Here is a 26,937-nt window from a genome sequence, read left to right as displayed (position 1 = left end):
TAATCCTTCCCCCTTTTTCATACAACATAATTACTCAAGCATCAAGCAGTTATTAATCATCTGGTTTAACAGACATCAGCTTGTCTAACCACAGAAATAAACCTGTCAGCCTGTCATCGGCCTGTAAATCAGAAACTGTAATAATGTAGACAACCTTACAAATTAAGCAAAATATAGGAAATGATTGAACAAAATGAGAAAAAATCTCACGTTGTGGTCAACTTTTCTGCCATTTCTTTCATGTGACTTAGTATGACAGCCTTTCACACAACACGAGTGTCCCATTTTATCAAAGATAATGCCACACGCAAAGACGATGTTCACTGTTGAGTTGTTTACAACGAGTGACCCTCCAAAATGGCGATTCGACCCACAATACACTGCGGCTGTCACAAGCGTTACGTCACCTGACAAAGACCGATTCAGGGTCACCCCTAGCACAGACCACGTGGGCTGTAGGCAAAGCAAGCATGCTGACTGCACGTGCTCATGTCTCTTGTTTCAAAATGTTGCTATCAAGCCAGCCGCAGCCGCCTCACCATGGTGGAGTTAGTTATAAATTGGATATTTGGCAGCCATTCACTCCAGACACAACTGCACCTTTTAGTTTCACTTTCACCTGATGTTGGCAGGAGGAGTAAGCTCACCTCCCATTTACTGCCGAGGTCTGAAGCGAACCATCAATTGTACTATGAATAATACCACCTGCACGTCTACATGACCGCAACTATGCAGTGACTGTGCAGTCAATGCAGGAGGTATGTCTGAGCCTTAATGTAAAAGGAGTAGCTTGCTGATGATTAAGCATCTTTAAGCTCATTGTTTTGGTTTTATAGCTTGAAACTTCCAACATGTCCTCATACCTAAATGACAGAATAGGCTGGTTGCCAATGACTCCTGAAACACATAACTGACTGTTAGAGCGTACAAGCGACAGGCACATGCACTCATGTTGTGAAGCAGTCGTAGTTCATTTGGTTAGTTTAGGAAAAGATCATGTTTTGGGTTCAAATAACTACATTTTGTACGTAACTTAAAGGTCCAGTGTGTAGGATTTTGGGGGACACATCGGCAGCAATGGAATATAACATAATAAGTATGTTTTTTTTAGAGTATAATCACCTGGAAATAAGAAAGGTACTCTGTCCGTTACCATCGACATAGGGATGGTAAATGGTAAATGGACTGCACTTGTATAGCACTTTTCTAATCTTCTGACTACTCAAAGCGCTTTTATACAACATGTCACATTCACCCATTCACACACACAGTCACACAGTGGTGGCCGAGGCTACCATACATGTTGCCACCTGCTCAGTAACCATTCATACACTGATGGAGAGGCCATCGGGAGCAATTTGGGGTTCAGTATCTTGCCCAAGGATACTTCAACATGCGGAGCGGAGGAGCCGGGGAACGAACTACCAATACTCCGATAAGTGGATGACCTGCTCTGCCTCTGAACTACAGTCGTGGGTGCTCGTCTACAGAGGTTTGGCCCCAGATGGACAAAAATCAAACACCGACTCTAGATAGGACCTTTTGTGTTTGTACCACTATAGTTAGCACCTCCTCCATTTTAATGTTTAACAGCTTCATTCTGTGTGTTTACCAGCTATAATCACCAGGTCCATTTGTTTTGGAGAGGAAGAGACCTCTGCCGATAATTCAGCTCATGATAAAGACCTCCTGGACCTTTAAGTTACACATGTAATACCCTTAGGTTGCCTTATGTTGGCAGTTCAAGTAAGCTTGCTAGACAATAAAGCGAGTTTGGGCGGGTGGATCACTTAGTGACGAAGTAGCTTTCTGAGTGAGTTATTAATAACTTACAGAAACATTGTGTAATATAGTCCACCTTCCACCTTCTCTTCCCCTCTTCTGCAATCCTTTTTTTAACCAGGAAAATGACACCTGTTCAAGTCCAACTTGTTTAAATCTCTCTGGTTATTGTGTCGAGTCAAAATATTTCCCTATGAGAATATGTGGGCGTAACATCATGTCTGAACAGCAAACAAGTCTTTCTCTGTCCACTCTGAATCCATTAAATATGCACTTCTTCGAGCAGGGCTTTCATAACAGGCCAGGTTGGTACGGCGCTACAACAGGCAGTGTGCAGAACCAACAGGGTGTTAGGGTGTCCACTTTCCCTCTCCCTTGTGTTTCCTGTTTCCCCTAGTGTCTCATGTTTGTTTGTAGTCTGTCTCTGTGTATTTGCTGGATGTGGCCTCCTGGTTCCCTCCTCCTGTCAATCCTCCTGAGGGCTAGCAGCTGCTGAACCTGCACACCTGAACCTCTTCTACAATCAAGCCACTGCAGTATAAAACCCCGGCTCAGACATCCAGACTCTGCCAGATTGGTCAGTCTCTTCTGCAACACAGACATCAAGACCAACTTCTAGTTTTTTGACACTTTGTCATTTTGTGCTTTTGGACATCAGTTCACACTGTGCTGTGTCTCAGGTTCACCACGCCAGCCTCAACCAGTACCCGCCACGTCCACCCTTGTTCTCGTCTTCTGCCTCCGGATTCGGACTGCTCTGCTTCACCATTCCCTGCCCACAACAGCCATCATAATAACCTGCCTTTAACCATTCAGTTTCCTGGTTGTGTTTGCATTAGGGTCTCAACTTGAACTGCCACAACTCAGGGCAGTTTTGATAAGGACATTAGATTCTCCAATGTATGATCCCTAAATACAAATACTGGTCTCACATCGCAGAGGGTAATCTGATCATAGCATTTTCACTGTTCTGTGCATTTGTTTCATTATCAGTCATCAGTAATGACTCAATAAAACAGACTACATGCAGGTGTACCTAATAAAGTGACTAGAGAGTATGCAGTATGTAACAATGACAGATATGGGAGTCTGGAGACAGCACTTCCTGCATGGGAATTTGTGACCACAATAAAAGCAGCTGGTATACAACACTGATGTTTACATGTGATAAAGAGGTGATTACAGGACAATAACATGTTGAAGATCAGACTCAATGAGTCAATAGAAGAGTCATAAACTCCGGCTAAATGAAGGTGAATTGCCTTCATGGTCATAGATCAACAATGAATCAGAACACTAATATTGACACAGCAGGAACAGCTTTCTCTCTTTACAGCCACCGACCCAGTGTACACATCAGTGTGTGTGTTCTGTGTGTGTGATAAGACGTATCATGAGGGGCTGGTATGTGCGTGAATGTGTATACTGCATATAGCCCCCTGCCTCATCCCCACCACACACACACATACACACTCATCCTTTGCCGTCTCTCAACAGGAAGTAGTCATAGCTACAAAAGTCAGAGGTCGTTTCTCAGAGGGCGCATGAGGATGTGGTGGTGTACGCATCATTCACCAATAGGATTTTCTCACTAAGCCACCGGGAAATGAGGTTCTCCTCTCCTCTGGGCTTCCACATGAACACAGCCACCCACACACCCACACACACACACACACATACACATACACATACACACACACACACATATCTGAGCCATAATAAGCTCAAGGCTGAGACAAACCAGCAGTTTTCAAGTCAATAATGTTTTTCACAGCAGCAGTAAGGCTCCATGTAGCAGCTGGAGGAGTCGGGTTTTGGTTTTGGTTTTTAAATTTGGTTTTTACTTATGCTTGCGATATTTTGACCTGTTGACATATTGACGTCATACTGTTACCCACGGCAACAAGCATGGCTGAAAGCGAAATTATTACAGACTCTGCAGTGGTTCAGAAAAGAGGAGCAGCTTCAGTAGTGTGGAATAAACTGCGGCATCCTGAATGTTTTAAGAACAGCCTCGGACTCTTTTAGTGACTAAGGGAGCGATCACACCGAGATGAAACGCCAGAAACGCGACGCCAGTAAAACCATTGTTTTCCTATGATACGGCGCGTCTGACCGGCGTTCAAGCGTCTTTTTAGACAGCATTTTTGTAGATGCTTCTTTTTAAACGCGCGTGTTTAGATGCTGAAAAGTTAAAATATTTTCAACTTTTTGAGCGTCAGACGCCAGTAGCTAGCGCGCATTGAATAAGCGCTCCCAGCGTTTCAAGCGTCTTTGAAGCGTCCGCGTCTCTAGCGTCTCATTTCTGTGTGATCACCCCCTTACCGCTCAGAGGGAACTCATTCAGCGGCTCCTCTGGCAGCAGCACAGCGTCTCTCCCTCTCCTCTCTCACCTTTTGTCATAAACCTTTGGTAATGTAAACCTACATGACGCTCGCAGCTCGACAAAAAACTACCTATATGTAAATGTGTGATAGTTGTGGTGTCATAACAGCCTGTCACACTTTACAGCGTGATGATTAGAGGAGAATAATTTGTCATATGATCAAGAATAAAATATCATGATATTATTGTTATTTTAGGGCCATATCGCCCACCCCTAGTGTCCATGCAGATAAGTTTGTTTTTATAGTGATCACATCTGTTGGGGTGAAACTGTTCACTATAAGTGGATAATCATTAATATCTCTTTATTTCTCATGCAGATTACTATCTAACTGACATTTATGTATTAAGTAATGAAATGGAAAGCTCTGCAATTCACCGAATTTTATTGACTGTTTCAAATTACAGCACAAATCAAATTAGGCTGCTGTACTGTGTATTATCCACGTACACTACAGCACAGTACTCAATCCACATGATCCCTGTGCACATTTTCTGTCTCCATCACTAGCAGCCATATGAAAAGTTTCACTGCTGCATCTCACTGGCTCATTTTTGGCAGTTTGTCATAAACTTCGAGACTGCGTTATTCATGAAGATAAATTGACTTAATTTTTCCTTATTTGATTTGAATGTGCACGCAGCAGCAGCCTCAGCTCACCAGCTGCAAGCAGACAGGTTATCTTGAGGCAAAGTATCATGGAAGTAAAGTTAAAAAAAAAATACAGTTAAAATAGTTTTAAATTGGTTTTTCACATGTTGTCATGTATGAAAAGACCCAAAATGTTTGTTACTTTTTATCTATTTAACCTTTATTTAGCCAGGAAGTCCCATTGAGATTGAAAATCTCATACAAGAGAGACGTGGCCGAGGTACCAGCCAATCAAAACACATTAAAATGCAACAAATACAACATATAATACAGAAATCCACAATCAGACAACAGCTATTCAAACATAAAGGCCTCTCAAGGAAAACAAGCACATGTCTCTGTCACCACATTCTTTAAGACGCCCTTAAATTCACCAATGGATACTGTAAGCGAACTACTTGATCACTGAAAGAAAATTTTGTGTTTGTATGGGAATGATTCCCTCTGACGCTTTTTGATGCACATAAACTGTTTCCAAATTTTGAGATATCTTTACACCATTACACAGTGAATATAATTTGTGGGGTTCACAACATTAAAAAAATGTCATTAAAAGTGGAACACATCTGTCCATAAACCGTGTCCTTGTTACTCCTGACTCTGCAGACATCAGTGTTTTCAAAGTTTTCAATTGAAAGTATTTTCACAGCTTAATACCACAAGAGGTAAGCAAAAAATAGACCTTTTAAAATACTTCATCGCACCAGTGAAAAAGAGAAGCAACTTTCATTTTGCTGCAAAGCAGAAGTCCATTTGGGACCAAAACTTCCTCTGAGCTCGACCACATGTACAATCAATTATGCAAATGAACCTTTAAGCCCTATTTTCATATCCACTGAGACTGGCCGCAGCTGCTTTTCAATTTAGGATTTAAGTAATATTCAGTCCTAGTTACAGATTATTTTTTCCAGCCCATCATCCCAAGATTACCATTTAATTATCTTGTTTTTGGACAAAGAAAACTTTTTTTTTTTTTAATTTTGTTGTTTGTTGTTTTACTCTGTATGCTTCTGATTGCTTGCTATTATTGTTTTTAGCATGTGTTTCTTGTGCTTTGATCTGTGAAATCTGTATTGCACTTTGGGTATGAAATGTGCTATATGTACATTTTCCTTGCATTGATTAATCTGAATTATCTTCTTTACTTACAAATTGTGCATTTCTGTGCTCATTTATGTTTTAAATGATATCAAATTCATATCCAAGACTAAGCCTTCATTACGTCATCATGTCAAGCTCATTGTTTAGTTGTCTGGCTGCACCTTGGCTCAAAGCGCTCATAGAGCCGTTCTCAACCCCTTCAGGCAACCTTTTTCAGGTTAAAAAAAATCTAAAACAGATGCACTGTGAGGTTTAATGAATATTCTCTAGTGTTGTTTCATTTAGATCTTTGTTCTCATGTATGAATGATTTCTGTAGTGCTGGTTGCCGTGACATTGAATATGCAGGTTTATTAAAGAAAGGTGCTGAGCTGGAAGAATATCCTTCAGCTCAAGTGGCACTTAAAGTGTTGTTCTCTTCACAGGCTGTTCACTGCTGCTTAAGCTCAATATCCAAGAGCTATGTTGCATTTTAATCATTTAATATGTAACACTTCCTGTTCCCCTGACACTGGATGATTAGAAAAGCAAATGTGAAAACTATGGAGTTGGCTGTCGTCCAAATCACTGCTGTGTTATCAAACAGAGCAAAAAACTGCACATTTATATAGGCACTGGATCAACAAATTAATTTTATGAGTGCACTAAAGAAACACTAACAAGGGATGAGTCCAAAGACTGTCCACATGAAATTATTGATGGTTGTTTGTTGGCTCTTTCAAACGATTTGTGCACCACATCACTGAGTAAATCCCAGTGGTCACCCTGTGTATGAACAGCATTTCCCTGCAGCAGCAACCTCACATGCCTAACTGAACTGCGCACAACATACCTGAGCAACCTGATCACATTGTGGAGACACTGAAAGTTTACACAGCAATGTTTTTTTCTTTTTGTGCCATAATCCCAGCAAGAAAATCAGCCATGAAGCCACTGAAATACACCCAATGTCGCTGGAAACAGTGATGGATCGCTACAAAACACCAACATCTGGTGCCTAAAAAGCCGCTGAAAACACAGCAACGAGTCACTACAAAACACAGACGACTGGTGCCTAAAAAGCCAATGAAAACAGTGACGAGTTGGTATAAAACACTCATGTAAAAGCTAATCTAAAAGCAGCGGATAACACCACAACAGCTCACCACAAACACCTGTATTTCGTGCCTAAAAATCCACTACAAACACAGCAACAGGTCACTATAAAACACCTGCATTTGTTGCCTAAAGAACCGCTGGAAACAGTGACAGGTAGCTACAAAACACCTGATTTGGTGCCTAAAAGCAACTGATAACACTGCAACAGATCATCACAAAACACCTGTATTTGGTGCCTAAAAATCCACTAGAAACACAGCAACAGGTCACTATAAAACACCCATGTCTGGTGCCTGAGAAGCTCCTAGAAACAGTGACAAGTTGCTACAAAAAACAATGTTTGGTGCCTAAAGATCCGCTTGAAACACAGCAACAGGTCACAATAAAACATCCATGTTTGGTGCTTGAAAAGTCCCTGGAAACAGTGACAAGATGCTACAAAAAAAACATGTTTGGTGCCTAAAAATCTGCTTGAAACACAGCAACAGGTCACGACAAAATATCCATGTTTGGTGCTTAAAAAGTCCCTGGAAACAGTGACAGGTTGCTACAAAATACCCATGTTTGTTGCCTAAAAAGCCACTGGAAACACAGCGACAGCTCACTACAAAACATCCATGTTTGGTGCCTGAAAAGCTCCTAGAAAGAGTGACAAGTTGCTACAAAAAAAACCATATTTGGTGCCTAAAAAATCCGCTTGAAACACCAACAGGTCACAATAAAACATCCATGTTTGGTGCTTGAAAAGTCCCTGGAAACAGTGACAGGTTGCTACAAAATACCCATGTTTGTTGCCTAAAAAGCCACTGGAAACACAGCGACAGCTCACTACAAAATACCCATGTTTGGTGCCTAAAAATCTGCTTGAAACACAGCAACAGGTCACGACAAAATATCCATGTTTGGTGCTTGAAAAGTCCCTGGAAACAGTGACAGGTTGCTACAAAATACCCATGTTTGTTGCCTAAAAAGCCACTGGAAACACAGCGACAGCTCACTACAAAACATCCATGTTTGGTGCCTGAAAAGCCACTGGAAACACGGCGATTGTTACAAAACATCTGCATTTGGTGCCTAGAAAGCCACCGGAAACAGTGATGGGTTGCTCCAAAACACGGATGTTTGGTGTCTAACAAGCAGCTGGAAACACAGCAATGACTCACTAAATTACAGCCGCTTTTGTTGTCTGCTGGTCTCAAAAAGTGATCTGCAGCTTGGCAGGCATCTCGCCAAGGTGAAGCCATTCACTATCCCCTCCACCTCCAGGTGACAAAGTCAGCTCATAAACTGTCACTATCACACTAATATGATACATATGAAACGTGCAAATGTAATGCATTTGTACAATACCAGCATTTTCTCCTGGCTACTGCACTGACCTGAGCTCCAGAGCATCACTTGTTTCCATGGTGACTGTGTGGAGCCTGATCATAAAACACACTCACATAACAGGGGTGACATAGAGTATGTATGTTGGCCCACCTGTGTGCTCTTGACCTTGTATCAGTCCTAACACGATGCTCTTTTTCAGGGTGAACAATGATTTGATGGACTTGAAGATACATTGCTGTCAGTGGGAATTTTCTTCAGGAAATGGTTCGATCTTTATTGTTTGCCGCATTGCTGTGTAAGCAGATACACAAACTGTTGTGTGTAAATGTTGCATTAGCACATTGACTGTGTGTACAGTATGTGGCAACAAGATTTTAATGAATACTTTTCCCTCACAGACACTAGATTTAAATTAAAATGTGCCTTAACAGACTCCATTGGCTCCTAACTACTTCTTATGAGACTATCAGTCCAAACAGGGAAATTAATTTATTTCTCATGATAAAAGCTTCATCACCTTCTGTTCTACACACTGGACCTTCGTACTATCTATAACTTTAATATACTGCATGTATCAACAGATTAGTCTCCAGTCTTATTGTCAAGACGGTGACTCTGGACCTCTGGTTCTAATTCAGCCTTGTGATATTAACGATCTGCAAATGTTGATGAGCCTTCACAGACACAGGAAGAGGGGCACCACTGTACATTAACAGAAGATCTTTCTCTCTTTGGTGGCTGTAAACACAACTCACAGTCTTGTTCTTGACTCTGGTCAGTCTGCTCTCGTGTACTGTTTTTTTACAAAAAGTAATGCCCCAAAAGTTGAACATATCCTATGTGATGATGAGCTAATAATTCATGTAAAACCCCATATTTGGGAAGGCTGAGATCAATGTAGTGATGCGAGCAAAGAAGGAAGCATTCCAGTATAGTTGGAGGTTGGGGTGGTGGATGGGTCACAAAACACAGGACTTTCCCTCGGGAGACGAGGATGCGACACTGTGCGAACTTGGAGTGAACTTTGAGTCATTTTAAGGAACGTTGTCGCCATGTTTTGGATGGCTTTGGCTCAGAAGGTAGAGCGGGTCATCTACTAAGAGAAGATTAGCAGTTTGTGTTTGTTAGTTTGATTGTAGTGTAAAAAGCGCTTTGAGTGATCGGAAGACTAGAAAGGTGCTGTACAAGTGCAAGTCCACATACCATTCCTTTTCCTAAACCTTACCTCAGTAACTTTACGTTAAGTACGTAATGTCATTTTGTAGGATACTATACTTTTCTCAGCCTGCTGCACCTGTGACCCAACTTCAGATAAGCGGTTGGCAATGGATGAATGGATATACAAACCATTGTATGAGGATACGTTGCTCTGCTATATTCCGTGCTTCTATCGACACGTCATCAGAATTGGCCAACATGCTTTTTCTTACTATGCACAACGAGTGAATGTTACATACATTGAAAAGTAGTATATTTCATGTCTGCATCTGCTGGTGGGCCGTCATGATAAGAGTATGCATGTATAATATGATGTTGATTCTACTACAGAAGAGATGTGATGATCAATAAAATTAGGTGCAGAATAAAGAGGATGTAGATCGATATTGGTACTGGTTATCGTCCAGATGAGTTGTTATATTTCAGCATATCGGATATCTTCAAAATAATTCCAATACCATGCATCCCTTATATTAGGGCTTATGAACAGTTGTGTCAACTTTACCACAATAAACAGCAGACCTAAAACATAGGTACCCACAAAGAAACTCTCTGCGCTTGTAGTGACCTGCAAAGTGAATGAAACCTGGCACCTCTCCATGCACACACTGATTGAATGTAATGTCTTACTATGGACTCGTTGCTCCTGGGCTTGGTGTTTTCAAAGTCCACATCCAGGTTGTTCTCATCGCCAGGGACTGGCAGGTAGCTGCTGTTCCGGTTCATTGTGGCGGGCTCCTCCTGCTGTGGGCTGCCTGAGTGCTCACGAGCTAGGGGAGGAGAACCTGGCAGAGGCACAGAGAGATGGATTCGCCATGTGAGTAAGTATCGTAGCTCTGCCCATGATGCATTTCAAGCCATTTCATTTTAATTACTGCCTGATAAGAATCCTGTTTCTTCTAGATTTTTTCATTATTGGGGTAAAACGGGGACAAAGGTATAAAATGTTAGGATTTCACTCTTTGCACAGAGATGCATTTATTTAGAGTAACCATGTTTTAATGTGAGCAACATACGTACGTCCTCTACCATACCAAGCGTCTTTTCAAATTTTGGATGAATGACTCAGACGCAATCAGACCGGGAAATGACATTGCGCATTGCTACTTTTGCTTCTTTCAATTGGGACAAAAGGAACATGGGTGTGGGACAAAAGTAACGGTTAAATAAATCGACCACAAAACAGGTGCTCAATATTCCCAGCATACAAAGCTCATTAATTCTTCAGTTAGTCCCTCAAGCGAATGAACATGTTACCCTCATGATACAAAGCTGGTTAAAATAATCTGCAAAGTATTATTTTAAAAGACATCCCCAGTGAGCTCTGTGGCTTCCACACAAAAAATATTAGCAGTCACTTCAAACAGAGGCTCTGAGTCATATGTTTATTGATGCAGGGAGGATTTATATTGCACACATTTGGATATCATTTGTGTATAATAATCTGCAAAGTTAGAGAGGCAAAGATAGTTTTTTGTCCATGTGCGGCGTGAGAATCTTAAGTTGAGGCTTTGACGTGAATATCAGCAGCACATAAAGGAAAAATGTTACATTCCTGTTATATCATGTAAAGCAGCAGCCTCTCCACATACCCTCCATAAACTGCCAATATAAGTACCATTAAGAACCTTTCAGAATACACTTTGAGATGGAGCACAAGTTTTTGTTCCCATGGAAACAATTTGGTTCTTAAATCTAATCTTGCAGCACATTTTATCCCCGATAGCAGCCCTCACAGACTTGACGTGATGGCAGTAAACACATCACAGTACACTATGGAACGTCTCTGTGCACTGAGGAAGGGTAGACATAAACAGATAAACTGCGGGATGCACTCGCCACTCTCCTCCACTTACAGGAAACAGCTGTCACCATAGACGCTGACAGACGCCGCAGTTATGTTACAAGCTGTCCCCCTATAATGTCCCAAAAATGAACATGTGCCTTTTGTGCATTGATACAGCTGACATGTGATTTGTGTGGTGTCATTATTGTACAATCGCAGCAGAGAGAGGATTTATGAAGTTAGTTCCCTCTTTAGGGAGCACAAATGGCACGGACATTTTCCACCACACCTTCCTCAGTGTAATAAAGCTCTGACCAAATAAAGAACTTATCAGCAATAAGCTGAAACACAAAGTTACTTCTACCTGGGCCACAGTCTAATAATCAAATTTCACAACAGCTCTGATGGATATTGTTAATTAATAAAAGCTCAGGAGGAACCATTATAGTAAGCACAGTTTAATGTGCATCTCCTGGGTCTTTGTAATGAGAGTCAGCATCACTGGATGACTGCTTATTACACAGTGCAAGACACAGCCCTGATTGCATTACCTGATGTTTTCAACGTTTAAAGTGGGAATAGATATCTCATTTATCTGATATTTACCAAGATGGCAGCGTGCATGGGCAGAGCGACCAATTTGGGTCCAATAAAAACAGTGTCAATTGTCACTTCAGATGTAAGTCCTTGTCCCTTAAAGGGATAGTTCAGATTGGGGTCATATGGGTTTCTTTTCCATAGGAAGTATAGTACATACAGTAGATGGCGGTCGGCACTACCCAGTTTGGAGAAACAGGCTGGAGTCCAACATGGAAGCTAAGCAATGTACTGCTGTGAATGGGGGCTGCAACAAAGCGTATTTTAGCCACCTAAAAAAGTCCCATCTAAATAAACCAATATCAATTTAAGTGTATGCTATATCAAGAGTTTTTTTTCTCCTCCACCCTCCCCTCCCCTTTAAATCTCATCAAACTTCAAATTACAGGGAAACCTGACCTCTCAAATGCTGAATGAAGACCATACTACAGTCACAATCTCCAGACGTGGCCACTGTATTTATGAATGCGTGTGAATGTCGCTGTGTGTGGTGTGTGTCTGACGGCACAGAAGGTCACACGACCAGTCATAAGATGACGTTAAGTGATCTTTAAGACCATCCTAATGTTTAAGCTTGTGGTCAGTGCGGAGGCTGGCTTCGCCTGTTCTGACATTTAGGTTGATTTAGAGGTTGTGACCCTTTTCTCCCAGCACAAATAAATATTGTGTGTTTACGTTTGGATGTTCCTCCATAGGACTGAGGCATGTGGGAAAACTGAGTTGAACTGTACACAAATAACTGCTGAAATGGATTTATCATATAAGTTACAGCTGCAGCACAACAACGTTTCTGTGATTTAATATTTGGAAAGCAGGTGTTATATCTGTGTCACACCGGAGGGAGTATTTAATGACAGAAGCAAGAGTGTTGCAGCAAAGTCAAAGTAGCAAAATGGATTTTCCCTTCAACACCACAAAAGCCAAAAGCCAGTTTTATTCAAATATATACACCACAGATGACAAATTTGACTAGAGGGGCTTCACAATCTGCACAGCACACCCTCTGTCCTTGTGATCCAGATAAGGGAAAACTCCCCAAAAACACTCCTAATGGGAAAAAGGGAAGAAACCTCAGAAAGCAACAGAGGAGAGATTAAAGGGATAGCTCTGATTTTTTGAAGTGCGGTTGGTGCTTATCCATAGTCAGTGTATGACATATAGTAGATGGCGGCTGGCGCTACCCCAGTTTGGAGAAGCAGGCTGGAGTCCGACACGGAAGCAAAGCAATGGTAAAAGCAGTGAAAACATTCTAAATATATTGTACACTGAAACTGAAATAGATTTTTTAAGTGGCTTAAATATGTTTGTTACTGACCCTGTCCACAGCAGCACATGAGCTTCTATGGTGGCACCCGTGCCTACTTCTCCAAACTGGGTGTGTGCCAACTGACATGTACTGTATGTTAACCTGGAAATCCAGACTCAAATCTAGAAAGATTTTGAGTCTGGCCCTCACCGATACACCCTTCCTACCCAAGGGGTGGCACTAACTGATTTCAAATGCCGCTACACGCAATTGTATAGCATGATGGCCAATCAGAGCAAAAGACATGGTGACATATTCATTGCACTAAGCCCCATTGGTTTGCCGAACAGTGGGGCTAACTGTTATGCTTTTGCCGTATCCCGTCGGCAAAACATCAAAAAACGTCCTTCCTGGAAACAAAGGCTTCTAGGGCAGTCTTCTGTTCATCTCTCAAGGAAAAAGATAAGCTGGCTTAGTGTTTCTTCCAAAGCTAAAGTGAATAGACACGGTCCTTCGGCAGCTGCCATCTTGGCTGTTTACTTTTCGACTCCTACGGCGCAGTGCTGTCGTCATCATGTTACGCCCGCCCAGAGCCCGCCTCTGTCACATAGACTGATCTGATTGGTCCGATAGGCGATTCAGCAGGCTCTGCAGTGCAAATTAGAATTTGCTAGGGGCGGGGCATCTGGATTTCCAGGTTAACTATATGTAATATACTGTCTATGGATAAGTAACCAATAAAACCACACCTCAAAAAACAAAATCTGAACTATCCCTTCAAAGTAGGGGTCAGCTTTTATCAGTCCAAACACCCCTGTTGTTGTTGTTGATTTTTTGGCTCATTTAATAACTCAAAAGTGAACATGTTAGCTAACAGTCGTACTCTTTTAACTCTGGTTTTGGTCTCAACTCCTGTGGGAAAAATCTTACTCTTTATTTTTTTTAAGATTATTTTTGGGCTTTTTTGCCTTTATTGTATAGGACAGAGTGAAAGGGGGTGAGAGAGAGAGCGGGGGGGTGACATGCAGAAATGGTCGCAAGCCGGAGTCAGACCTGCGACCGCTGCAGCGAGGCATCGCCTCTGTACATGGGGCGCCAGCACTATCCACTACACTACCAACACCCCGTAAAAATCTGACTCTTTAGCTGCTACATGCTCCACTATGTTCACCAGCTAGATGCTAACTTTGAATTATCACTGTTTGGTGCTGGGCAGGTAGTGCACTGCACAATGGCTTTAACACAGATTATCTGAAGCACAGTTGCTGCTGCTGGAAACAACACTGATGAGAGCTGTGAGACTGAACCAAAATACTAAAGCTGTTTGCCCTGAAACCAAAACAATTATATTAAAGACACTAAAAAGCTTCATAGACCTGAGGGTAACTGCAGAGTTGGGCGGCAACTCAGTATTTTGGCTGTCAAATCTGCACACGTCTTTGCACAGCTATGGAATTTCACATGCATGACTCATGGGTCATCCCTTCATGGTGAAAGTGGTGCTGTTACAACCATCCCCGGTCTCCCCTATGGCAATAACGTAAAGTATGAGCTATTAGTTAATGGGCTCAAATACACAAAACCACCACTGTGGTCATTAAAGCTGCACTTGACAACTTCATTTCAGTGGATGTAACTGTTTCAGTGGTAATCTGGTGATGACTTTGTGAATCTCAAGTGTTGCCAGTGAAGTGGTTTGTAGATAATGGGCGAAAACACACAACTCCATCAGTGATGTGTGGTTCTTTAAAGCTGCACTAGACAGCTTCACGTGTTTATGGCTACAAATGTGTCTTTTGAAGAATTTCAAAAGTCATAAGAAGTGACGTCTTTCTTTGATGCTAAAGTCTGCGCACGTTGGTCCCTCATTACAGCAGCATGTTGTGTGGTTTGTCCCCTCTCTGTTGACACCATCAATCAATACGTTTTCATGACACCATAGCTGAGTTTCCAGTATATGCAGCCTTTAATGGCTTCTATAGCCTGCTGCCTTCCAGTGGGTAACTGTGGCTGGGTTTCCTTATAACACAGAAAGCCATTTAGAGCTTCAGAGTGGTGGAAGAAGCAAAAGCCTTCAATTAAACCACAAGAAAACCAACTTCCCTTAAAAGAAAACTTTGTTGTTTTTCAACCTGGACCTTATTTTCCCATTTTCGTGTCTAAATGACTAATGGAGATGACAGTTTTTGAAAGTGGTCCAGTACTGAAAGGGAGCAATGCAGCCGGCTGCAATGTAACCACTTGGGGCAATTATGCACCATTGATGTACAGCCACTAAAAGTGCTTGATTTTGCCACTGACAGGCTCCAAATTGTTGTTATAAGGGTCTGTCTCCACATAGTGCTCATCTTCAGCTGTAAAGTGGTGGCAGGAAACTGAGGAGTGCTTCATAACAAAGCACTCCAAGTGTTTTTGTAATGACATGCTATGTATGGGTTTGTTTCTATGACAACAATATCTTGATATTAACGTTAGCTAGGAAGTTAATGCAATGCCACATTAACAGAGGGTTGACTACACAGTTAACAAGAAGCTTATAACTGTACCATGATAAAGCACAACACTCCTTAGCAACAACCTGCAACATTGTTCGCCGACCGATCTGCTCTCACTGCTCTCTTTGTTGTGATAGTGAGCCAGCTAAAGCTAGCACAGACCCTTCTGTGTGTCAGCTCTCGTAGTTTCCAGCTATACTCCCCCAAGTGTTTGCTTTTTAATGTATCCTGGGTTTTAACAGATCTAGGGAAAACTGCATTCTCCTACTCTGCAACATGAACATGGGACAATCTTCAAAAAGATCTAAGAAGAAGATGAAGAACATCGTAACAGAGACGTGCTTTTTTTTCTTGAGAGGCCACTTTGTTTGAATAGTTGTTGTTTTATTGTGAATTTTTGTATTATATGTTGTATTTGTTGCATTTTGGTTTTAAATTGGCTGCTACCTCGGCCAGGTCTCTCTTGTAAGACATTTTCAATCTCAGTGGGACTTCCTGGTTAAAGAGTTCATTGATTTTTAACTAGAAGAGCTCATTCATTTTCACATCATCAGAATCGGCTCAATGTTCAGTCATGACGTTGAAAATCTTTCAGATAACACTGAGCTACAATTTCTGTACAAACTCTTTCCAACACTCCTCTCTCCAACTCTCACTGATACAATAAAGACACAATAAAAAACAAACCAGATTAAGCAGAAGGTAAAGATAAACTTTTTTTCTCTCTGTAGAGATCCTTTAGATAAATAGGAAAACAATCTGAGCCTGTCAGTGGAAAAAAACAAGCACTTCTAGTAGATGTAAATTGATGGTGCACTATTGCCTCGAGTGGTTGCAGCTTGCAGGGTAGCGTGCTACTGTTAAACTGTTGCAAAGGTTGGGCACACAAAATGCATGTGCCGTTCACACCGTAGGTAAGATGACCTGTTGCACCAAAGTTGTAACAAGCTGGGAAGTCAGACAGCGATGGGGTTTATAGGACATATGGCCTTTTTTAAAGAAGCACTAAGAAAATCTTCCCTTGTTTCTTCATCCTAGAATTGTTGTAGCTACATGAGTCCTTGACCTCCAAGCTCTCAGGGAATATTGGCTCAGACGCGACAGCACCTCAGGTGAGGCGCACTGTAAACATGCAGGCTTGTTTTGCATCTGCAGATTTAAATACCTGAAGTGAACTTGACGTGACATGGCAAGTTTGACTTTGTACAGTACTGTAGTGCAGCCATATTGCACTACTTCAGATAAACCCAAGCATGCGTTCTTTACCAAATGTGTGGTCTGTGTCTATTTTTGTATTTTATATTTCATTTTTATCTCATTGCATTAATAAAGCATTTGTAGGTTAATAGTGCTCTGAGATAGTTGCTTGTTACTGCCACAGGAAATCCTCTAAGTGTTCAGATATCAGGATACATATTTTCTATGTAATGTACAATAATATAAAGCAGATTTGGGGTGTTTTATATGTAGGCACAGGTATTCCATGACAGCACAACCCTGCCCAAGATTTGACAGCATCTGCCAAAAGTCTTGGCAAAAAGCCTAGACAGGCGGCACCCAGTGTGGTTCTTGGATTTGCTATAGCAACAAGAAATGTTTTTACTGTAAATCAACATTCACCACAACGATCAGTCTACCTGACTGTTTCTGACTATGCACACACAGGGCTGTGTTTTTATTATTTATGTCTACTTTATATAATATGCAAAATCAGTGTAAGTTTGGTTAACAGCTTAGCAAAAACAATGCTCCACAGATCAAAGAATAATCATCAGTTTCTACTGTGAAGCCTAATTAGAGCAGAGCATAACCAGAGACATGCAGTGAGGAGATAATATCTCCATGCAAATAACTGGAATAATCATTTGCATGTTGGGTTGAGAACAGGGACTGGGATCACACAATAATGGTTTGAAAGTAAGGAATCTCAATACCCGCAAAGATAATTAACCAACCAGCTGAAGTCACCCTGTCGTGTCCATTGTTACAGAGGTGTGGTTCACTCTGAATAATAAAAATAATCAAACAGTATGTAGTGGCACCTGCTGACAGTAGTGGCTCTCAGGGTGAGGTGAACTGACAACTTCTAGCTTGTATCAATTGACCACAAATATTTACACTATGTGTGCCAAAACACTGACACTCTTTTGTTCATGGGAAAGTGATACTGCCACATGATTCTACTGTAAGAATGAGCATTTCAGCCAGGGCTGGGTGACATGGAGAAAATCAAATATCACAGTATTTTCTAATACCTCAGTATTGATATTTTAGAATTGACCACTGGTGCTCTCACATAATATTTACATAATGATATTTCTGATAAATAATCATCAGTAATGTGGACACAATGATTAAGTGGGTCAGAGGTGGATCTTCCTATAGGCGACATAGGCAGCCGTTGAGGGTGCTGCCGTCTGGGTGGATCAAACATAAAGGTAAAATGATCCAACAATGATTACGCGGTCGGTCAGTAGCAGGGGTACCACCTCTCGCCTTGGCAGCTCACCTTCATGTCTTCGTCAGTGAGTGATCAACACAGTCAGAACATGTTAGAGCACAAGCGTGAGGTTTATAGTTATCATCAGTGAGGCTATGGCAGTGCGGGGGGATGGACACGTTTATTAATTGCCAAAGTTCATGTTTGTGACACACTGATTCAAATGGTTATTTTGTGTTTATAGCTGCACAAACACAAACAATGGATCAACTGGCTAAATGTAAAAGGTGTGGCTTGTAGTGACACACCCACAAACATTTACTACCAAACTCCAAGGGCGTAGGTTTTAGGACCCAAGACATACAGTTTTGGTCCATTGCTCTTAGGGTGCATTCACACCTAACCTGTTTTTGTTTGGTTAAAACGCACACAAGTCTGTCTGCGTTGTTAGTACGGTTCGTTTGGGCTGGTGTGAAAGCTGTCAATCAAACCTTGGTGCAGACCAAACAACTGAACCGAGACCGCTTGAAAAGGTGGGTCTCAGTCTGCTTCCAAACAGAGTCTGGTGCATTTCGTTTGTGGTGTGAAAGAAAACGAACCAACCACAGAATTTGAATAAATCCAATAATAAATCCATCTGCTGATCCTGAAATCCGTTCACGATCTCATAACTGATTTTGACAAAGGTCACATATATCACATAACCTATTTTTGCCGATACATACATGTAACCATGGTAACACATACAGATATCAGTGAGGTTATTTTCCCTGCAAAGAACTGATAAGACTGCCATCATTGTATCCGACTCGTGCACTCTGTCTGTTCATCAAGTCCATTAAAAAGTGTGTGACGGTGACCCCACAGTATTAAGCCCCGAATCACTACTGTGCAAGACGCCTTCTTTTCAGCCTGTCTTTGTGTTCATCACTGTTCATAAGGAATTGAACCAAAAACTAAAATGCAACAGTGTATTATTTTTTCCCTCTGGTGCCGACCAAATGAACCAAACTACAGATGTGAAAGCATCCTAATCCATCATGTTTCCAGCAGCAGGCAGCTGATTTCAGCCAAAACTGACTGTGCACTACCAGCCCAGCACAGACAAAGTTACAAACTACAGCAGGTGATAACAGTGGAGCATTTAGCCTCTTAAGAGTCTTTTGGGTAGAGCAAAACATGGAGTTATACTAACCTTTGTGAAAACAAATCTCAAGTGCACCTTTAAGGTTAAGGGCAAACTGTTTCCATCACTTTAAGTGTTTTGGTTGTGGTCAGGGTTGAACTGAACTGTCCCTTTATGGTATGTAAGGCTGCAGGATATCATGTACCAGCATGCATGTTAAGATCTTGTCTGCAGCAGTAAAACCCATCAGCATCTTGATGTTTAAAGATAATCTCATGGACAGTGGTGAGTACCACTGATGTGAGGGCTCCCCCACACAAACATCTGGTAGTATCAGTGCGCCCATGTGCGTTATCAGCAGCAACAATCCACCTGAACCAACCCTGAACTAACCATGGGGAATTTAAGGACATCTCTGACAAATAGAAAATTGAGCGCAGACACATACACTGCTTTATTTTCTACGTCGCAGCCAGCGCGCGCAAAATATCATCATCATCGTCATATTCCTGCGTTTCCTGCAAAATGTTGGATACAGCGCGCTCTTACCGGGCTCCTCTGCGCTAACATGGTGATCTACGCTCCCGACCAGCTCGTCTCCATCATCTCGTCGCTCCATTGGCTTTAAAAGGCGCTCTGAGTCCAGATCTACAGTGCAGCCGCTCTCTGCTACAGCATCTATCCCTCCGTGTGCTCCGTGGCTTCACAGCCGCCTGCGCTGTTGCATGGAAACGCTGGCCGGAGAGCTACCACTTATTCATTCTTTTTGGAAAACTGAGAGACTAATGTCAAACTGCTTCCCTGCAGAATCTGTCCAAAAGAAGCTACTCCTCCAAAGATATTTCAGGTCTGAATAAATCCTGATTAAATGACATTATCTGTCAGAATGAGACTGTTCAAATCCTAAAACATCTCGTCCGTGTGTGAAGACGGTCTCTGTCTAAATGAAATGATCCACTCACACATAGCAGAGTGATAACGCGCAGAGGAGCTGAGCGAAAATCGTGCCAAAACGGTGGAGAATGATGCTGCATTCAAGTCCCATAGGAAAACAGGGACATGTGATTTCTGCCTTACCTGGCCACAGCTCAGCTCAGTTTTGAGGTGATGAAGTGAGACCGCTCCCCTCAGCTCCCTACTAGTTGTTCCTACAAGAGCTGAGGATTGGTCCTACATTTTTTATAGCAAGCAAGTTTAATTTAATTAACTGTTCTTATAAATTGAATTGAAAAGCACAGGTGTTTTGTAGACTTCTATCAACTTTTATGTTTGCCTGTGGCATTACTTTGTCATCTATTTGCTGCCTAGTTAGAATAAAACTGATAAAATCTTGGTAAATTGTTTTGCATAATCATAAATTAGGCCGTTCTTGTCGGGGTTAGAGAGGAGGGTCGCCCCAGTTTGGGCTTCTCATTCATCACCATTCATTTCAAGTGTAATTTTCTGATAAATAACAGATACTAAGATCTTTGAGAGGTCAAGAGTCAGAAGATACTGGCATTCATAGTGGCTTATGTTTCACAAAAAATAAGCAAGAAAATTATGTCATCATGGGCATGAATTACAAACTACAGCCATAACTTGGGGAACTGGTTCATCCAGATGGTTGGATGAGGATTCTGGAGATACCGTCAGACCAACAGGAAGTGTTTTATGTTGGCAAAGTGTACCGACAAAGTTAATCACCATATTAGGAGGTGAGGGCAGCTGAAGTTAAAGCGTTAAAATCTATAGATTATCAAGAGCAGCTATGACATCCATCCATGCCCTTATTGTTGTTCTATGTGCTTTATTCATCTCAGCTGTTTTACATTCCCATTTTTTCTAATCTATTAAAGTTCAGAAGACCACAACAAGAGATTTGGTGTATAACAAATTTGTAAAATTGTTTTTTTCTGTAGCAGTAAAGCCTGCAAGCAACAGCCTCCACTGATTGAGAATAAAGAATAAACTGCAGTTTAGAAGACAAAGAGATGGATGGATATGGAACAATGCTCATGTAACTGGTGGACTCTAGTGTTGTTGATATGAAGAGGTCCAGATCGTGGATATCTTTGGAGGTGATCTGCGTTCATCCTTACAACTCTGACAGCAAGAGGTAAAACAAAATCCTCTGTCAATAACAACCATATAACTTGAGCTCCTCTCCCATGGAGCACAACAGCAAAAGGTTTGAGGTAAGGTGGGAGACACTCCTTTATAGGTGGGGTGCCCCAAAGGTGAATGTAGGGGTACAGAAACAGAGTATCAGACGTTCCACCTATTGACTACAGAGGCCTGAGTGTGTCAGGTAACAACTGAAACTAATTTTGTGAGATGATATTACTTAATATTACAAAGGTACATTTACAGGATGTACATACAGGATGAAAGTTAAGGCGACAAAAGTCTGAGTGGGGCAGGCGGGAGGTGGCGGTGGATGGGTCCAACAAACACTGACTTTCCCCCAAGAGAGAGGTGTTCATGTCCCGCAAGATTCTAAAACCAAACCCAATTCTTTTTCCTAAACCTAACCAGGTTTATTTGCGGTGTTGTACTGACATAAATTTCCTGTGTATTTTGAAAGAAGACAATGCATGTAACAGGCTTAACTTGACACAGTGTCCCAAAATATCAACAACCAACATACCCAGGGTACCTTGTACATGGGACGTGGAAAGTCCATGACAAAACGAGGTCGGAGTGAGAATGTGTTGTGTTTAATTCACTACAGAAGTGAGCTCAATGTGAGTAAGATTCATAAGAGTGACTATTCTGATCTTTGACTTCACCTCCTCCACAGGTATCACCTGTGGCTGACAGAGTTCTAGTCTTAATTATATGTAACACCCAAAATGTTATTCAGATTAAGGTCCCTGAAATGACATCCTATGGGGGTCTGCGACCTAATGCAATTAAAGGGTCCTTGACACACCCCAAAAAAGGTTGAGAACTACTACAGTGGAGATTCTTTTGCTTACAACACATGAACAACTGCCCTGGCTGACTCTACACCCGTGGTTCCCGACTGGTGGGTCGCGGTCTAAAAGTGGGTACATTCTGAATGGACCGCAAGAGTCTCACAAACATGTCAAGTTTGTAAAAAACACACTTTATTTTTAGGTACAGCGAATTTCCGGCACAGTTTGTCTTTCAAAAGTGCCATTTCCTGCTGTAGTGTGAGTGAAGCATGGACAGCTGCGTGACAGAGACAGCAAACTAACTCAAAGACATGGCCAAACACAAGTATGATGCTGAATATATTAAACTGTGTGAACCTTGAACTAAAGACCAAGGAGAAATCTGGACCCATGGCTGGACCAGTTGGGAATCACTGATCTACACCGTCCCTATTTTTTTAAGCATGATGGAGGTTGCAGACATCTCTACTCACACAGGTGACAAGTGACGGGATCATGTCAAGTGTTGGAATCTGACAAAACTGTGGGGAGCGCACTCTTCCAGGTGCTTCACGTATCCAACATGTAAAAATTGTCCTTTCCTATGGGACATGAATGCAGCATTGTGCTCCAGCATCACTGCGCCAGCTGGTGCCGCCCACTCGCGCTGGAGTCCTCCAGAAGGCGCGAGGTGATCAGAGCGCACGAGCGAATACTGAAGCGGTGTCGCGTAAAAACAACATCATAGCAAAGGGAGAATAAAACACACATATACACCTGCTCAAATATCACTTTACAGATTTTGATTAGCAACACTGAGTGATCAGTGTGGAGCAAATCTCTCAGCTCGGATAAATAAATGAAGCTGCATTAGGGAACAGTTTGCATGGCCGCAAAATGTCCAACATACCTGCAGACATATTTCCCAACACTACAACGACAACAAGGGAGTGTTTTCTTAAGTAGGTGGTTGCTTTTCCTTTTATCTTGACAACTATCTATTCCACTGTGTGTCTGCCGGCTGTCAGACGAGGGACGCGCTCCTCAGCCGGAGCTGAGTGTGAGAGATACGGAGAGCACATTGCTTCCATATTTCAAACCAGCCGGGCGTAAAATAAATGATGAGAACTTTAATCCTGTTGATGGCAGGTGCCACGTAATATCTAGAGCACTTCCCGCGTGTATTCATTGATCAGCCGATGAATAGACATCGTCTGGTGTAATAAAAACACACTTGGAAACCTCCTCGTTCAAACTGCGCCTCAGGACACAGCGCGTCAGTCAGGCTTACCGGGCGCGTAAAGGAGAAACTCCCAAATATTATTTCCCTCTTTTTAAAACACATATCAGTGGAAAACTTGCAGTTGAATTACTGTCAGCTTTAATGGATGTGCAGCTGAAGTAAAGACAAATGAAGATCACTGCTTGAGGGGAAAAACCTGTTCCTTGCCATCTACACGCATCAGAGCAAATGAATGAAAGAAGAGCAAACAGACGCAGGTTTCAGATTAATTCAAGGGAGCGCAATGATTAACATATAAAAATAATATTTACCTTTTTCTCCGGAGTTAAACAGAAGCCGTTTGGGTAGAAGGCAAAAAGGAATAAATGCAGGTATTGGCCAGGTAACACTTCCCACTCACCTGTGTGCAGATGGGGCGGAGGAGGAAGTGCTTCTGGCCTCCTCAGGTAAAGTCTCTCCTCCCACACAGCAGCTCCGGGAGAACGTGAACTCATTGGTGGGTTATGCAACGTGACAATGTAAAGACACGAGAGTGCTGATTGGCCAGGAGCCCAAAGACAACATACAATAAACCCACAACGTGCATCCTGTCAGATCCGGACCTGTTTACCTTTTATTTTAGGAGCTGATCTGACATCTGCAGTGAATTCTTTTCTTTATGTTTTGTTAATACACTCAGACGACATGACTTCAGCCAGTCAGAGAGTCTCCTCAGGTGAGGCAGACATTCCCATGTAGGCATGTGAGGACTTGCTGGAGACTGCTGTGGAATTTTCAGACCCCCCACCTCTCTCTATGAACCCTGAGGGGGGGGAGTGATCATCCAAAATGACACAGAACTCACAAAATAACATATGTCAAACGTCGGAAATAATTTTGTTTTGTCTGAGGCTTGAAACTCAAAACGTGCAGGTAAACAGGGGCATAAATATATAGATAGTGCAGGCAGTGCAGTTGCAATGGGGCCCGTGGGGTGGAGGGGCCTGTTTTTGTAAAACAGTATCAATCTATAACAAAATGATTTATTTTCTTTTGTAGTTTTTGTCATATACAGATAGGTAATGATGATTGCTGGGTGATATGTATGTTGATATTGTCCCATATCAAGTCTCTGTTTAATCATGTAACAAGATGATAAGATTTACAGCAGCTAGTTTAGCTAGCGGCAAAACACACTGTTAGTAAAATACATATCTGCCTAAAAGTCTGTGTGTGTGTGTGTGCTTCATAACTAGTGACTAGGGCCTGTCATAATAGCATGCACTGTGGCCCATTGTAATTACCTTATGCTGTTGCTGGTAAATATACACCGACTGACTTCATTAGGTACACCTTGCTAGTACCAGGTTGGACCCCATTTGCCTCCAGAACTGCCTTAATTCTTCATGGCATACATTCAACATGGTGCTGGAAACATTCCTCAGAGATTTTGGTCCATATTGACATGATAGCATCACACAGTTGCTGCAGATTTGTCGGCTGCACGTCCATGATATGAATCTCCCGTTCCACCACATCCCAAAGGTGCTCTATTGGACTGAGATCTGGTGACTGTGGAGGCCATTGGAGTACAGTGAACTCATTGTCATGTTCAAGAAACCAGTTTGAGATGATTTGAGCTTTGTGACATGGTGCGTTATCCTGCTGGAAGTAGCCATCAGAAGATAGGTACACTGTGGTCATAAAGGGATGGACACGCTCAGCAACAATACTCAGGTAGGCTGTGGTGTTTAAACCATGCTCAGTTGGTACTAAGAAAATCTCCCCCACACCATTACACCACCACCACCAGCCTGAACCGTTGATACAAGGCAGGATGGATCCATGTTGTCATGTTGTTTACACCAAATTCTGACCCTACCATCTGAATGTGGCAGCAGAAATCCAGACTCATCAGACCAGGCAACGTTTTTCCAATCTTCTATTGTCCTGTTTTGGTGAGCCTGTGTGAACTGTAGCCTCAGTTTCCTGTTGTTAGCTGACAGGAGTGGCACCTGGTGTGGTCTTCTGCTGCTGTAGCTCATCTGCTTCAAGGTTGGACGTGTTGTTGGTTCAGAGATGGTCTTCTGCAGACCTTGGTTGTAACCAGTGGTTATTTGAGTTACTGTTGCCTTTCTATCATCTTGAACCAGTCTGGCCATTCTCCTCTAACCTCTGGCATCAACAAGGCATTTTGGCTCACTGGATATTTTCTCAATTTCGGACCATCCTCTGTAAACCCTAGAGATGGTTGTGTGTGAAAAACCCAGTAAATACTCAGACCAGCCCGTCTGGCACCAACAACCATGCCACGTTCAAAGTCACTTAAATTACCTTTCTTCGCCATTCTGATGCTCGGTTTGAACTTCAGCAGGTCGTCTTGACAATGCCTAAATGTATTGAGTTGCTGCCACGTGATTGGCTGATTAGCTATTTGTGTTTATGGGCAGTTGAACAGGTGTACCTAATAAAGTGATCGGTGAGTGTATGTTCATGGGAGCACTGTCTAGTGTGCAGGCTCTTTTCTCCATCTTTCACCTGTTCTTCTGTCCAGCAACTACAGTGTAGTAATTATCGTCTGGATGTGCTCACTCTTGTAAACTTTGCTTGCGAGCATCTGGCGTATGTGGCAGAGCAGAATGTGTCTGAGCAAACCAATCAAACAACAATATGGCAGACCCCGTGAGTGTTTTCCTACCAAATCCTTTCACAGCATTCATATTTGCATATTCAGAGTTTGGCTGTGTCTGCAGAGCTGTCATCTGAGGACAAAATGTGGGACTTTTAGACATCAGTCTGTTCCCTTTATTACCATGCTGGTTTGGAAACAGTAATCTGGAACCCTCAGGCATCAGATTCAGAGTGATTATGATACTGGATCAGCATTCTTATTGGGGAATGATGGACTAAAATGTGTGATTATGATTCATTCAGTCATTATCTGTGACCACTTATCTTGGTACAGGGTCCCCTCAGGACTGGAGCCTGTCCCAGATGATGTGGACGAGAACCAGGATACACCTAAGACAGGTCACCAGACTGTCACAGTACTAAAACATAAGGCCTTTTATACAGCAATCGCACAAAATCCAAAGTCCCTTCTTTATGCCTCGTTAAATTTTTACACAGAACCAAACGATGGCAGCATAGCCTACTCCAGTTTGTGATTTTAGACATAAAACATATGCATCAGCAGCACTTTACAAACAATAACAATGGCATTAACATGGTGATTACAATCATTTACCGTCTCTGCTATATGACAGCTGATCTCACCCTTTGTTCGAAGAGCAAGGAGCTCCCGAATCTCATTGTTTTCCCAATTTTCAGACATTTACAGCTGTTCTTCTTCTTTGAGTTAGCTGCTAACTGCTAGCAGCTACTTTTTAAATCTCCTGTGGTGGGTTGCACGCATAACACTTTGTCAAAATGTCACATCTGTCCTGTTCATGGTCCAGCCCTGCCGGCTGTCCTGTTTATACAGACACCTTTTTGGTGCTGTTACTACCTCCCTTGGTGGCTTAAAGGCGAGACAACTCTGTGGATCAGGGATGACAGGGAGAGGGTCGAGTTTGATGG

The 26,937-nt window shown here is 42.2% G+C and overlaps 1 protein-coding gene across 2 annotated transcripts in view; it reads right to left on the bottom strand.

Annotated features, from left to right (window-relative positions):
• Window positions 1-23,800, bottom strand: part of LOC117258307 (anoctamin-1) — a 118,563-nt gene extending 94,763 nt beyond the window's left edge. Inside the window, exons 1-2 of one of the 2 annotated variants that reach the window (XM_078173727.1) lie at window positions 23,691-23,800; window positions 10,198-10,352 (exon numbers count right to left, since the gene is read on the bottom strand). In XM_078173727.1, coding sequence (XP_078029853.1) covers window positions 10,198-10,293 — 96 coding nt within the window. In that variant the 5' untranslated portion in view covers window positions 10,294-10,352; window positions 23,691-23,800. Of the gene's footprint in view, window positions 1-10,197; window positions 10,353-19,806; window positions 20,219-23,690 lie in introns of those variants that run through there. The other variant, XM_033629099.2, reaches the window with a different exon arrangement.
• Between the last annotated feature and the right edge of the window lie 3,137 nt (window positions 23,801-26,937).

This window comes from Epinephelus lanceolatus, chromosome 2 (assembly GCF_041903045.1).
Source record: "Epinephelus lanceolatus isolate andai-2023 chromosome 2, ASM4190304v1, whole genome shotgun sequence".
NCBI lineage: Eukaryota > Metazoa > Chordata > Actinopteri > Perciformes > Serranidae > Epinephelus > Epinephelus lanceolatus.
Note: the sequence above shows the minus strand (reverse complement) of the source record. Positions and strands in the feature narration are given on the sequence as shown.